This window comes from Scyliorhinus canicula, chromosome 1 (genome assembly GCF_902713615.1).
Source record: "Scyliorhinus canicula chromosome 1, sScyCan1.1, whole genome shotgun sequence".
Taxonomy (NCBI): domain Eukaryota; kingdom Metazoa; phylum Chordata; class Chondrichthyes; order Carcharhiniformes; family Scyliorhinidae; genus Scyliorhinus; species Scyliorhinus canicula.
The window spans coordinates 79532736-79546682 of record NC_052146.1 but is presented as its reverse complement, the minus strand read 5'-3'; the positions used below and the strand labels follow the sequence as shown (position 1 = coordinate 79546682).

Here is a 13947-nt window from a genome sequence, read left to right as displayed (position 1 = left end):
TATGAGATGCGCTTGTTCGGGGCAGTAGAAGGGCGGCTTGCACTCCGCGCAGATGCGGCAGTCCCTAGTCACTGTCCTGACCTCATCGATGGAGTAGGGCAGGTTGCGGGTCTTTATGAAATGGAAAAAGCGGGTGACCCCCGGGTGGCAGAGGTCCACGTGGAGGGTTCGAAGGCGGTCCACTTGTGCGTTGGCACAGGTGCCGCGGGATAGGGCATCGGGAGGCTCGTTTAGCTTCCCAGGACGATACAAGATGTTGTAGTTGTAGGTGGACAGTTCGATCCTCCACCGCAAGATCTTATCGTTCTTTATCTTGCCCCTCTGTGCATTATCAAACATGAAGGCCACTGACCGTTGGTCTGTGAGGAGGGTAAATGTCCTGCCGGCCAGATAGTGCCTCCAATGTCGCACAGCTTCGACTATGGCCTGAGCTTCCTTTTCGACCGAGGAATGGCGGATTTCGGAAACGTGGAGGGTCCGGGAGAAGAAGGCCACGGGTCTGCCCGCTTGGTTGAGGGTGGCCGCCAGAGCTACATCGGACCGCGTCGCTCTCGACTTGAAAGGGGAGGGATTCGTCGATAGCTCGCATCGTGGCCGTTGCAATTTCTGCTTTGATGCGGCTAAAGGCCTGGCGGGCCTCCATCAACAGGGGGAACGTGGCTGATTGGATGAGTGGACGGGCTTTGTCGGCGGAATTGGGGACCCACTGGGCGTAATATGAAAAGAAGCCCAAACAGCGTTTGAGGGCTTTGAGGGAGTGGGGGAGGGGGAGCTCCATCAGGGGGCGCATGCGTTCAGGGTCGGGGCCTATTACTCCGTTATGCACTACATAGCCGAGGATGGCTAGACGGTCGGTGCTAAACATGCAGTTGTCCTTATTGTAGGTCAGGTCAAGGAGTTTTGCGGTTCGGAGGAATTTGCGGAAATTGGTGTCGTGGTCCTGCTGGTTGTGGCCGCAGATGGTGACGTTATCGAGATACGGGAAGGTTGCCCATAAACCGTGTTGGTCGACCATTTGGTCCATCTCCCGTTGGAAGACCGAGACCCCGTTTGTGACACCGAAGGAAACCCTTAAAAAGTGGTAGAGTCGCCCATCCGCTTCGAACGCAGTGTACTTTCGGTCACTCGCGTGGATGGGGAGTTGATGGTAGGTGGACTTGAGGTCCACCGTGGAGAAGATCTTGTACTGCGCGATCCTGTTGACCAGGTCGGAGATACGTGGGAGAGGATACGCGTCCAGCTGCGTAAATCGGTTGATGGTCTGACTGTAGTCTATGACCATCCGATTTTTCTCCCCGGTCTTAACCACCAGCACTTGTGCTCGCCAGGGGCTGTTGCCAGCCTCGATAACCCCTTCCTTCAGAAGCCTTTGGACTTCGGACCTGATGAAGGTCCGGTCCTGGGCACTGTACCGTCTGCACCTGGTGGCGACGGGTTTGCAATCCGGGGTGAGGTTTGCAAACAAGGACGGGGGATCGACCTTGAGGGACGCGAGGCTGCAGACAGTAAGGGGGGGGCATAGGGCCGCCGAATTTGAATGTTAGGCTCTGGAGGTTGCACTGGAAATCTAACCCCAGGAGTGCTGCCGTGCAGAGGTGGGGAAGGACAAGGAGCTTATAGTTTTTAAACTCCCTCCCCTGGACTGTGAGGTCCGCTATGCAGCACCCTGTGATCTGGACCGAGTGCGAACCGGAGGCCAGAGCAATTCTTTGTTTCACCGGGTAAATGGGAAGTGCGCAGCGTCTTACCGTGGCGGGGTGGACAAAACTATCCGTGCTCCCGGAGTCCAGCAGGCAGCTCATCTCGTGCCCGTTGAGAAGGTTCTTCGTGGTCGCCGTGGACAGCGTGCGGGGCCGTGACTGGTCCCATGTTACTGAGGCGAGTCGTGGCAGGAACTCCGAGTCGTCATCCAGCAGCGAGTGGTCACTTGCGGGGTCCTCGGTGCCGATCCAAGATGGTGGCGCCTGTCGGCCGCACGTGGTGGGGGGTGAACAAAATGGCGGTGCCCGGGGATCACACGTGGCGTCGGGGCCCAAAATGGCGGCGCCCGGTGATCACTCATGGTGGTGGGGGCAGCGAGGTCCGCGGGGCACGTGAGGAGTGCGGGGGAGGGACCCGCGGTCGCTGCTCGGGACTGCAGCGACCGCCTTTGACTGGCAAACGGCCGCAAAATGGCCCTTTTTGCCGCAGCCTTTACAGGTTGCGGTGCGGGTCGGGCAGCGCTGGCGGGGGTGCTTGGCCTGGCTGCAAAAGTAGCCGCGGGGCCCCGTGGGTTTATCGGGGCGCCCTGCGGCGTAGGCCTGGGGGGTCCGAGTCTGCGGAGGTGAGGGGGGGCCGCGTTCCATGCTGCCCAGGGGGCCTCCGCGCGGTCGGGAGCATAAGCGCGGGCGTTGCGATTAGCGACATCTAGAGGGGAGGCGAGGGCCCGTGCTTCGGTGAGGCTTAAAGTTTCTTTCTCTAAGAGTCTCTGGCGGATCTGGGAAGATTGAAAACCCGCAACAAAAGCATCTCTGATTAAAAGTTCGGTGTGCTCAGCCGCAGAAACCTGTGGTTTCTCAGCGCAGTTTCTCCCCAGAACAAGGAGGATCTGGTAGAATTCATCTAAGGACTCACCAGGGAATTGCTGTCTCGTGGCCAGTAAGTGCCGAGCGTAGATCTGGTTCACCGGCCGGATTAAATGTCCTTTAAGCAAGTCCATGGCCTCATCATAGTCTGTTGTGCCCTCTATGAGCGTGTACACGGCGGTGCCAACGCACGAGTGGAGGATGTGCAGTTTTTGTTCCCTCATTGGGCGGTTTTCGGCTGTGCTCAAGTAACTATTGAAACAAGCCAGCCAGTGTTTAAATGCTGCTGTTGCATTCGCTGCCTGAGGGCTGAGTCGAAGGCACTCCAGCTTCAAACGAAGCTCCATCCTTTAAAACTTGTGCATTAAATTGATGCACCATCAATTGGTCACGAGACGAAGATGTGATCCAAACAATAGGCTTTAATGCACAAGAAGTGTGCCCGGCAGCAGACGTACAGAAGAATGGCCGACTGCCAGGAAGCACGGGTTCTTATATCCCGCCTTGTAGGCGGAACTACCTACCTCTCAGCCAATCGGCTGAGAGGCACATGACTTACCCGGGTCAATGGGCAGCGAGTCCTCTGCACCAATAGCAGCTCACTTCTAAGGTACTGTAATACCCCTAGTCATACTACCACAGACACCATTACCGCAGAGAGGGCAGACTCCTATACCACAGAGAGCAAACTCCATTGCCCCAAAGAGCAGACTCCTATACCACAGAGAACAGACTCCATTGCTGCAAAGAGCAGACTCCATTACCACAGAGAGCAGACTCCATTACCACAGAGAACAGACTCCATTGCTGCAAAGAGCAGACTCCATTACCACAGAGAGCAGACTCCATTACCACAGAGAGCAGACTCCATTACCAGAGAGCAGACACCATTACCGCTGAGAGCAGACTCCATTACCGCAGAGAGCAAACTCCATTACCACAGAGAGCAGACTCCTATACCACAGAGAGCAGACTCCATTGCCACAGAGAGCAGACTCCATTACCACAGAGAGCAGACTCCATTGCCACAGAGAGCAGACTCCATTGCCACAGAGAGCAAACTCCATTACCACAGACAGCAGACTCCATTACCACAGAGAGCAGACTCCATTACCACAGAGAGCAGACTCCATTACCACAGAGAGCAGACTCCATTACCACAGAGAGCAGACTCCATTACCACAGAGAGCAGACTCCATTACCACAGAGAGCAGACTCCATTACCACAGAGAGCAGACTCCATTACCACAGAGAGCAAACTCCATTACCGCAGAGAGCAGACTCCATTGCCACAGAGAGCAGACTCCATTACCACAGAGAGCAGACTCCATTACCACAGAGAGCAGACTCCATTACCACAGAGAGCAGACTCCATTACCACAGAGAGCAAACTCCATTACCGCAGAGAGCAGACTCCATTACCACAGAGAGCAGACTCCATTACCACGGAGAGCAGACTCCTATACCACAGAGAGCAAACTCCATTACCGCAGAGAGCAGACTCCATTACCGCAGAGAGCAGACATCATTACCACAGAGGGCAGACCCCAATACCACAAAAAGCAGACTCCTACCTCTCAGAGAGGGTACGTACTGACCCCTGTGAGTGGCATCAATGACCCTTGTTATAACCCAGCCTAGGTCACAGGATAGGAACCATCAGGTTTCTCATACCCTCTGGGGAATATGAACTTCCCCGGTAAAGTGGTGGGGCTTCCCTTGAACAGGTATAGCCCTTTTAGTATAAACAACTTGACCAGGAAGCAGTACAGGGAAGGAGACCCTCCAGGGAGTGGTGGTGGTGATTTGACTGTAAGTAATAATAAACCGCTTTGTGCTCCAACTTATTGCTTGTGCATGGCTGCTTGCTGGAAAGGGAGAAAACAGTTTAATGTGGAACTGGATTATAATAATGTACTGTATTGGGACATGCACTCTGATTCAAATTTGTTGTTCAACAGTTGGATACAACATTTTTTTCAAATAAGATAGAACATAGAACGATACAGCGCAGTACAGGCCCTTCGGCCCTCGATGTTGCACCGACATGGAAAAAAACTAAAGGCCATCTAACCTACACTATGCCCTTATCATCCATATGCTTATCCAATAAACTTTTAAATGCCCTCAATGTTGGCGTGTTCACTACTGTTGCAGGTAGGGCATTCCACGGCCTCACCACTCTTTGCGTAAAAAACCCATCTCTGACCTCTGTCCTATATCTATTACCCCTCAGTTTAAGGCTATGTCCCCTCGTGCTAGCCACCTCCATTCGCGGGAGAAGGCTCTCGCTATCCACCCTATCTAACCCTCTGATCATTTTGTATGCCTCTATTAAGTCACCTCTTAACCTTCTTCTCTCTAACGAAAACAACCTCAAGTCCATCAGCCTTTCTCATAAGATTTTCCCTCCATACCAGGCAACATCCTGGTAAATCTCCTCTGCACCCGTTCCAAAGCTTCCACGTCCTTCCTATAATGAGGCGACCAGAACTGTACGCAATACTCCAAATGCGGCCGTACTAGAGTTTTGTACAACTGCAACCTGACCTCATGGCTCCGGAACTCAATCCCTCTGCCAATAAAGGCCAACACACCATAGGCCTTCTTCACAACCCTATCAACCTGGGTGGCAACTTTCAGGGATCTATGTACATGGACAGATCTTTTTTTTTTCAAACCACTTGAGTAATTTTCCACATTGGAAGATCAAGGGTGCCAGAGACAGTGAAGCAGTCAGCATGTTTAAGCTCAGATGTGTGTCAGGTTTGTTTTTGCATACATGTATAATAAGCCTGGAAGATAAAAGACAAAAAGAAACTGAAGGTTTCCTCACAGAGTGTGCACGATAGTAATGTAGGTCTGTCAGCAAACGATTGTCCACTCCTTACAGCTCCCTCATGTCTGAAGATTATCAGATGAAGCTCTTGGTGAGGTAAGCAGGACTTGATAACTCATGTAGATGAGGGATTTAAATGGAGGAGTTTTCATTTTAGAAACTAGCCTATTACCTACCCGCAGGAGGATTGTCCATCGCAGTCCCTGGTGAAGTCCGAGGATACCAACTAGCACATCAACGGCACGGACGGTTACCATGGAAACATCTATTTGAACCAAGCATCAAACTTGCCAAAGAAGGATTCCCCATTAGCCGGGCCGTTGCAGAAGCTATGAAGAGATATCAGAAGTCCATTGAGGAAAAGCAATCTTTATGGTAAGAAAGAGAAAAATGGCTCTCAGCTGACAATAGCACGCGTTGCATATTAGGACTTGAAAAGAATTGTACAAATGGACTTCTCACTCTTACAATCCGTGATACAGTGAACCACAGAAATCTACACTCTCTCATCTGGCCAATGGTGTAGTTGAATTCTCACCATTCCGCTATTTGGTGATTTGTACGTTTATCACACAATTGTGATTAATGCTTTATTACTAATTGTCTCAATCCACATGGAATTGTTTTCAGCCTCACTGAGGGATAAATCACGGGCTGGATTCTCCAATTCTGGGGCTTCTCCACTTCTGGGACTATGTCCCCCTGCCGGCGTGGTAACGACCAGGAAAATGGCCATCGTTTCCCCGTTTTGCGGGGGGCTAGGTGGAAGGTAGCATAGAGCACCCGGCTCTAGCTACCGATGTGCTCAGGAGAATTGCCGGGACCATGGCCGCACATGTGCACGGCGGCGGCCTGCAGAGGCTGCGCCTGCTTCATGGCGGAGGCCACTCATGGATTCAGCCTGGGAAATAGTCTCTCCCCTTCGGCCGGCTCGCGTGCCCCAGACCACACCCCCAGTGTCCCCAGACCCTGCCCGTGGATCGGCCCTCTGACGACTGAGTTCCCGATGGTGAGACCATGAGAGATCCAAGCCGTCGGGAACTCGGTCGGTTGGGGGCGGAGCATCGAGGGCGGGGAAGAATTTTGCTGATTTCTTACCTTATGTTAAGAGGAACATTTGAAAACATAACCGTCTTAGCATTTATAATACAATGATGTGATAATGAACAAGTTTGAAAGCACAGATACAAATAAAGCTACTGAACATTTTGTCTTTCTCTCTACAGTGAAATACTTTGTAATTCTGATGGGGAAATACTTCAGGAAAATGACACCATCAGGTTTCCAAAATTAGCAGAAACCTATCGGATTCTGGCAGATGAAGGAGCTGATGCATTTTACAATGGATCTCTCTCCCTACAGATTGTGAATGATATCAAGAATGCAGGTGGGGAAAGTGTCTATTGCTTGCACTTATTGTCCATCCCTAACTGCGCTTGAGAAGAAATATGAAGAAACTTGCAAGGGATATCAAATTCAGTGCAAATAAACTCTTTTCCTTTCTACTAGGAATAAAAGGGCGGGAATGATGTGGGCAATCTTGAAGATTGCAAACAATGACATTATATGAAAATAAGAAAAAAGCAGGCATGCTGAATAATTTATTTGCGACGGTTTTTAGAGTAGAGCGGTGTTTCTCAAGTGGCTCCATGGAGAATTCCAATGTGCTCTGTGCAGTAAGCTCTTGTGTGCAAGAGAGAGGGAGAGAAGCACACAAGGGATATAGGAAGGAAAAAAGGCAAGTTGCCCGCTTTGTACAAGTTAACAGTAGTTAGCATTAACCCTGCACAAGCAGCTGAAAAGGTTTCTATGTTGTTTATTCAGGGGCTATGAGTTTCACTCAGGGGTGGGATCCTCAGCAGCTTCCTGAAGTTGATGATCAGTTCCTTGGTCTTTCTAACATTTAGAGAGGTTGTTTTTGTTACACCATGCAACCAAGTGGTCTTTATCCATTCTCCAGTCTGATTCGTCGTTGTTTGAGATACAACCCACCACAGTCATATCATCTGTAAACTTATAGATCAAATTGGAGTTGAATCTTGCCACACAGTCGTGTGTGTGTGTGTGTACAGGGAGTACAGTACATGGTAGGCTGCTCCGGAGGATTAGATCACATAGAATCCAGGGAGAGCTGGAAAATTGGATGTACAATTGGCTTGATGACCGGAAGCAGAGAGTAATGGTGGAAGGATGCATGTCGGACTAGAGGCCTATGACTAGTGGTGTGCCCCAGGTGTCAGTGCTGGACCTGTCTTGTTATGCTCTTGGCGTAGCATAAGCTGCTTCCTTGATGTTCACTCTGACAAAGGAAGGTTCAGACATGGAGATAACTTCAACACGTTTATTGAACTATTTACAATTCTCCTACTCGGATTCGCCTTTACTGTTAATCCTTCTATAGCTACTCAGACTGACAAACCAGTCTGCTACAATCCACGTGGTGGGAGTGATATTGAATCAACCCTGTGTCTGTACTCGCTGAGTGTCTCCACTGGAAAGAGGAAGATCATGTGTGCTGTGTCCTTTATATATGGGTTGGTGTAATGCCCCCCTGTGGTATTGTCACCTCTGTGTGTATCGTGAATGCCCATTGGTCGTGTCCTATCTTACTGACCTATTGGTTGAGTGTCTGTGTGTCATGTCTCTGTTGCTCCCTCTAGTGTCTAGCTAGTCTACATGTATTTACATTAACCCCTTGTGTATCTACAGTGATGCATATCACCACAGGACCCATTGCTGTTTGTTATCTATATCAACAATTTGGGTGAGAATGTACAAGGCATGATCAGTAGTTTGCAGATGACCCTAAAAAGGTGGTATTGTAGACAGTGAGGAATTTTATAAAAAATTGCAGCAGGATCTTGATCAGCTGGAGAAGTGGCCTGTGAAATGGCAAATGTGTGAAGTGTTGCATATTGGAAAGTAAAATCCAGGTAGGACTTTCACGGTGAATAGTAGGACATTAGGGAGTATCATGGAACAGAGGGATCTTGGAGTTCAGGTGCAAGTTCTCTGAAGGTGGAATCACAGGTAGATAGCGCAGTGAAGAAGGCTTTTGTCATGCTGGTCTTCATCAGTCAGGGCATTGAGTATAGAAGTTGAGAAATTATGTTGTAATTGTACAGGACGCTGGTGAGGCCGCACCTGGAGTAATTGTGCTCAGTTTTGAGGGGGATGTGCAGGGGAAGGGGTTGCAGTACAGTCCAGGGCCACTGAGTAGCCCGGTGGACCTGGTTGGGCACGGCGGTACTCAGGATGCTAATATGTCTGCCTTTCACCCCTGCAGACAATGGCTATAGGTATCAAATAGGAATAGGAATCCTGGCCACCGCGGCCCCAGGGGATGGACTGAGGCTGTATGAACAGAAGGTGCTCGGGGAGGATCCTGCAACAGTGGCCCTACCCGAGGACCTTAAATAAAACCGTGTTGGATCATCTCCGGTGTCAGACGTTTGTTTCTAGCTTCCCTGCATCCAGTTGCAGTCAACGTCGAACCAACCGGCCTAACACATCATGGTACCAGAGTGCTATTAATCCTGCCGAACCTACCTCGAGTGAATCTGCAACGACCAGCAAGCGGTCACCCAGCGACATGGAAAACATCCAGCCTCCTCCGCAGCTCTGCATCGCCAGCAACCTCGCCGCCAATTTGAAAATCTTCAAGCAAATATTCCTCCTGTATATCGAGGCCTCCGACCTCGAGGCAGCATCGGATGCCAGGATGATCGCGCTATTTCTCTCGACCGCGGGGGATCACGCCATCCATATCTACAACTCGCTAACGTTTGCCGATGGCGAAGACAAGACGAAGTTGAAAACAGTTCTGCTAAAATTTGACCCCCACACGACATTGAAGTGAATGAGAGCTTTGAATGGTACATCTTCCAACAGAGGCTTCAGGGTAAGGATGAACCTTTTCAGGCCTTCCTGACCCATCTCTGCATCCTGGCGCAGTCATGTAACTATGGCTCGACGGCTGATTCCATGATCCGGGATCAGATTGTTTTCGGGGTCCACTCCGATCCCCTGCGGCAGCGGCTCCTCAAAATCAAACAGATAACCCTCTCCGTCGCTATCGAGACGTGCGTAGTCCACAAGCATGCCAAGAATCGTTACTCCCACATCAGGGTGGCAGAAACTGCAAAACTGGCCTCCCACGAGGCAGAACGGGTGCAGGCCATTGCAAAAATGCAAGGCCTGAGTATCGAGGAGAGTGGCCGTTTTGCGCGCTTTTCCCGGGTCCCTACGCATGCGCGCCACGACCGGGTGGACGACGAGGCCAAAAACTCTAATGCGCAGGTGCGTACGTCGGCCGACCGCACTGCACGTACGCGGATGGAACGCGCTGACGTCAGCGTTATGACATGTCTGAATTGTGGCTCTGCCCATTTAAAGTGGCAATGTCCAGCCAAAGGACGGCGGTGCCTACAGTGTGGGAAGCCTGGCCATTACGCAGCCTGCTGCAGGTCCGCTCCACCGATTATCAGCCAGCGATCCCAGACACAGCGCAGAAGTATCCGCTCGGTACAACAAGTCATGCAGGATGCTGATCCCGACAGCCCAACGGACCCCGATGCTGACTGCCTCGAGTCTCCATATCGGGTGGACATCATAACCACACGCGAGCTGGTCTCCACTGCACCTGCAACCCTCCTTTCGATCCTCAGTGTGGATCCCGACGTCGGGTGGTGTGCTATCCTCACAGTCAACCAGGCTCGCATCCGATTTAAACTGGACACCGGTGCGCTGCGAACCTCATATCACAGTCCGATCTCGACAGCATCCGTGACCAACCCAGCATTCTTCCACCAGCCTGCCAACTCCTTGACTACAATGGCAATGCCTTAGCTGCCAGTGGATCATGTCGGCCAGGGTATCTCACAAGGAATTCAAGGCAACATTACGATTTGAGATCGTTCGGCCTGACAGGGCGTCCCTGCTCGGTGCTCACGCCTGCAAGCTCCTGAATCTGGTCCAGCGAGTCCACACAATGTCCACGACACCGCCGCAATGCCAACAATCCCGCCTGTCCAAGTGCCGGCGTCTCCTGCTCCACCTCTGCGGCGATCGACCAGAATTCGTCGCCCGCCTCAAAGACTCAATCTATAGAATGTACTTTTGTAAATTTGTTCAGTTTACTCTGTATCTGCACGATAGACACCTTCCCATGTACATATGTCCGTTAACTCGCCACTTGTACATAGTCAGGCATGTATATACCTTCATGTTCCAAAACTTATTTTTTTTTAAAAGGGGAGATGTCATAATATCCACTCATGTATATAATGAGATGCAGACAGGCAGTGATTGATACACAGGATGACCAACGAACAGACAACACAGAACAACCAATCACCAGACAGGAGACCACCACTATAAAGCCCACAGGGCATTAAGAGTCTCCCTCTCTCAGGACCCAGCTACTGAGACAGTCAGAGTGCACAAGTTAGTGGGCACTATTACCATGCGATAGCTACTAAGTCTGGTCGAGCCAGTAAGAGGTCATCAGTAGGATTAGTAGAGTGTCAACCCACAGCTGAACATGTCCATAGTTAAATAAAACAGTGTTGGATCATCTCCTGTGTCAGACGTTTGTTTCTAGCTTCACTGCATCCAGTTGCAGTCAACATCGAACCAACCTGCCTAACACATCATGGGGGAGGACACCCGGTCCCAGTGGCCGTCAAGATGACGGTTGCCCTAAACCTTTACGCCGCGGGGTCTTTCCAGGCGTTAAGTGGGGACCAGTCCAGGATCTTTCAGAGCTTGGTGCATTTGTGCCTATATTCCAACTCGGCACAATATAGCAATGTGGACTGAGCCCACCTGAAGCCCGGGTAGTGAGATTTTCCATCATTGCTGAGATGCCCCGGGTCCAGAGGGTGAGTGACGGGATGCATTCGCCCTATGAGCAGCGGCCCATGACAGGCCAGTCGTCACAAACCAAAATGGATTCCACTCAATGAACGTGCAGCTGGTGTGTGACAATGAGCTGCACATCATGTATGCCTGCGCCCGATACCCGGGCAGTGTGCATGACGCCTTCATCCTTGCACACTCTATGGTTCCTGACATCTTGAAGATGTCCCCCTGGCTGAGGTGTTGGCTTGAGAGCCACAGGTATTATCCATTGTGGGCATGGCTGATAACTTCTATCTGGAGGCTACTACCGGAGGCCACTGACTGATGCGGAGACTCGCTACAGCAACATTCATGCTGCAGCCAGGGGCGTGGTCGAGCGGTGCTTTGGCATCCTGGACCTCTCTGGAGGGACCCCCCCAGTATAGAGCTACGCAGGTATCCCACATTGTGGTGGCCTGCTGCGTCCTCTACAACATTGTGCAGCAGAGGGGTGATTGTGCTAGAGGAGGAGGGTGAAAGCCAGGTCTCGTCCAATGAGGAGGGTGCAGGGCAGGGAATAGATGGGTAGGACATAGGGCCTGGGCAGGCACAGGAGGCCGCACAACGTGTGCGCCTGGGCTGCCAAATAACAGATGCTCTAATCACCTCGAGGTTCACCGACTAGTGCGGGTGGCCAGCGGCACAGACACACCGGCCAACCACACCCTCCTTTGTCCACCCTTCCTGTGCCCACACCCCATCCCTTGCAACTACCTCCATGATTCCTACCTGCCGCACTACGTGGTGCAGACCCTGGATCGGCAATATCAGCGGGCCTGGTACATGGCATGGAGGACGATGATGACCTGTTCTGCGATGAACTCTGGTGCTCTGCTTTGACAACATCTGACTCCTTAGTGATAGAAACTGGGACGTGATGCGCTATCAATTACGACGAGACGAGAGTAGAATGCAATTGAGGCTTCATTACACAGAGATGTGTGGCCTCCTACAGCAGCTGACGAAATGGCTGCTGTTCGGAGAGCACCCACATTTATACTCCGCCTACTGGGTGGAGCCAGCAGGCAGGGATCTACCCCATACCTGTAGTACAGGGGCCTTACCGTAATACCCATATACAATATAATACAACAGTGGTGACTACCACATTCGCCCCCTATTAAAAATGAGTCCAGTGGGGGAGGTGGAAAACTAGATACCCCGCTGTGTGTTGTTAAACATGAAGGCTACCGACCGTTGGTCAGTGAGGAGAGTGAATCTCCTGCCGGCCAGGTAATGCCTCCAATGCCGCACAGCTTCCACGATGGCTTGGGCCTCCTTTTCGATGGAGGAGTGCCGAATTTCGAAGGCATGGAGGGTGTGTGAAAAGAATGCCACGGGCCTGCCTGCCTGGTTGAGGGTGGTGGCCAGAGCGACGTCTGATGCATCGCTCTCGACTTGGAAGGGGAGCGTCTCGTCAACCGCGTGCATCGCGGTCTTGGGGATGTCGGCCTTGATACGGTTGAAGGACTGGTGAGCCTCGGCCATCAGCGGGAAAGCAATGGATTGAATGAGTGGGCGGGTCTTGTCCGCATAGTTTGGGACCCAATGGGCGTAATACGAAAAGAACCCCAGGCAGCGTTTGAGGGCCTTGGGGCAGTGGGGGAGGGGGAGTTCCATGAGGGGGGGGTATGTGATCGGGGTTGGGCCCTAGAACTCCATTCTGAACCCCATAGCCGAGGGTGGCTGATCAGTTTGTGCTGAAAACACACTTCTCCTTGTTGTAAGTTAGGTTGAGGAGAGTGGTGGTGTGGAGAAATTTGGAAAGGTTAGCATCGTGGTCCTGCAGGTCGTGGCTGCAGATGGTGACGTTGTCCAGGTACGAGAAAGTGGTCCGCAGCCCGTACCGGTCAACCATTCGGTCCATCTCCCCTTGGAAGACCGAGACCCCATTGGTGACGCCGAAGGGAACCCTAAGGAAATGGTAAAGGCGGCCGTCTGCTTCAAACTCAGGGTATGGGCGGTCCGCCTTACAGATGGGGAGCTGGTGGTAGGCAGATTTCAGGATCACTCTCGAGAAGACCCGGTACTGTGCAATCTGATTGACCATATCAGGTATGCGTGGGATGGGGTACGCGTTGAGCTGCGTGTACCGATTGATGGTCTGATTGTAGTCAACGACTGTGGTGAATGTAATATAGATGTATATATGTTAATTCACACTGTCTTTGTAAGCGCAGTAGTGCTATCCTACCACTAGGGGGAGTAGCGCTGGGAGCACTCAGGAACTTGTACTGGGCTCCACCCTTGGCTCCGCCCACGACTCCTCCCCCTAGTGCAGCTGTATAAATACCCTTGTCCAGAATCAGCCTGAGTTCACTACGAGTTCATCGACAGGTAACAGGCTGGCTCTGAAGTAAGTCGATTAAAGCCCAGATTCATTTCGGAAACACGTGTCTGGTGAATTGATGGTTCCATCAATTTAATCGACTTAAGAACAGTAAAGATCGATTATGGAATCGGCCCTCAAGCCTGGACGCCTGGAACTCGACCCGCAGGATGCAGAGGCTAAAGAAATCTTCTTCCACTGGATCCGGTGCTTCAAGGCCTACCTGGCAGAAGCGAGCACAGCCGAAACTACAGAGGATCAGAAGCTAAGTCTACTGCACGCGAGGGTGAGCCACAGAATCTCTACGCAACTAA

General features: G+C 51.6%; 1 protein-coding gene across 4 annotated transcripts in view; it reads left to right on the top strand.

Annotated features, from left to right (window-relative positions):
- Positions 1–13947, top strand: part of LOC119964369 (glutathione hydrolase 1 proenzyme-like) — a 114388-nt gene that overhangs the window by 70326 nt on the left and 30115 nt on the right. For all 4 annotated transcript variants that reach the window (XM_038793779.1, XM_038793763.1, XM_038793787.1 and 1 more), the window contains 2 exons: positions 5586–5778; positions 6630–6790. In XM_038793779.1, coding sequence (XP_038649707.1) covers positions 5586–5778; positions 6630–6790 — 354 coding nt within the window. The remainder of the gene's footprint in view (positions 1–5585; positions 5779–6629; positions 6791–13947) is intronic.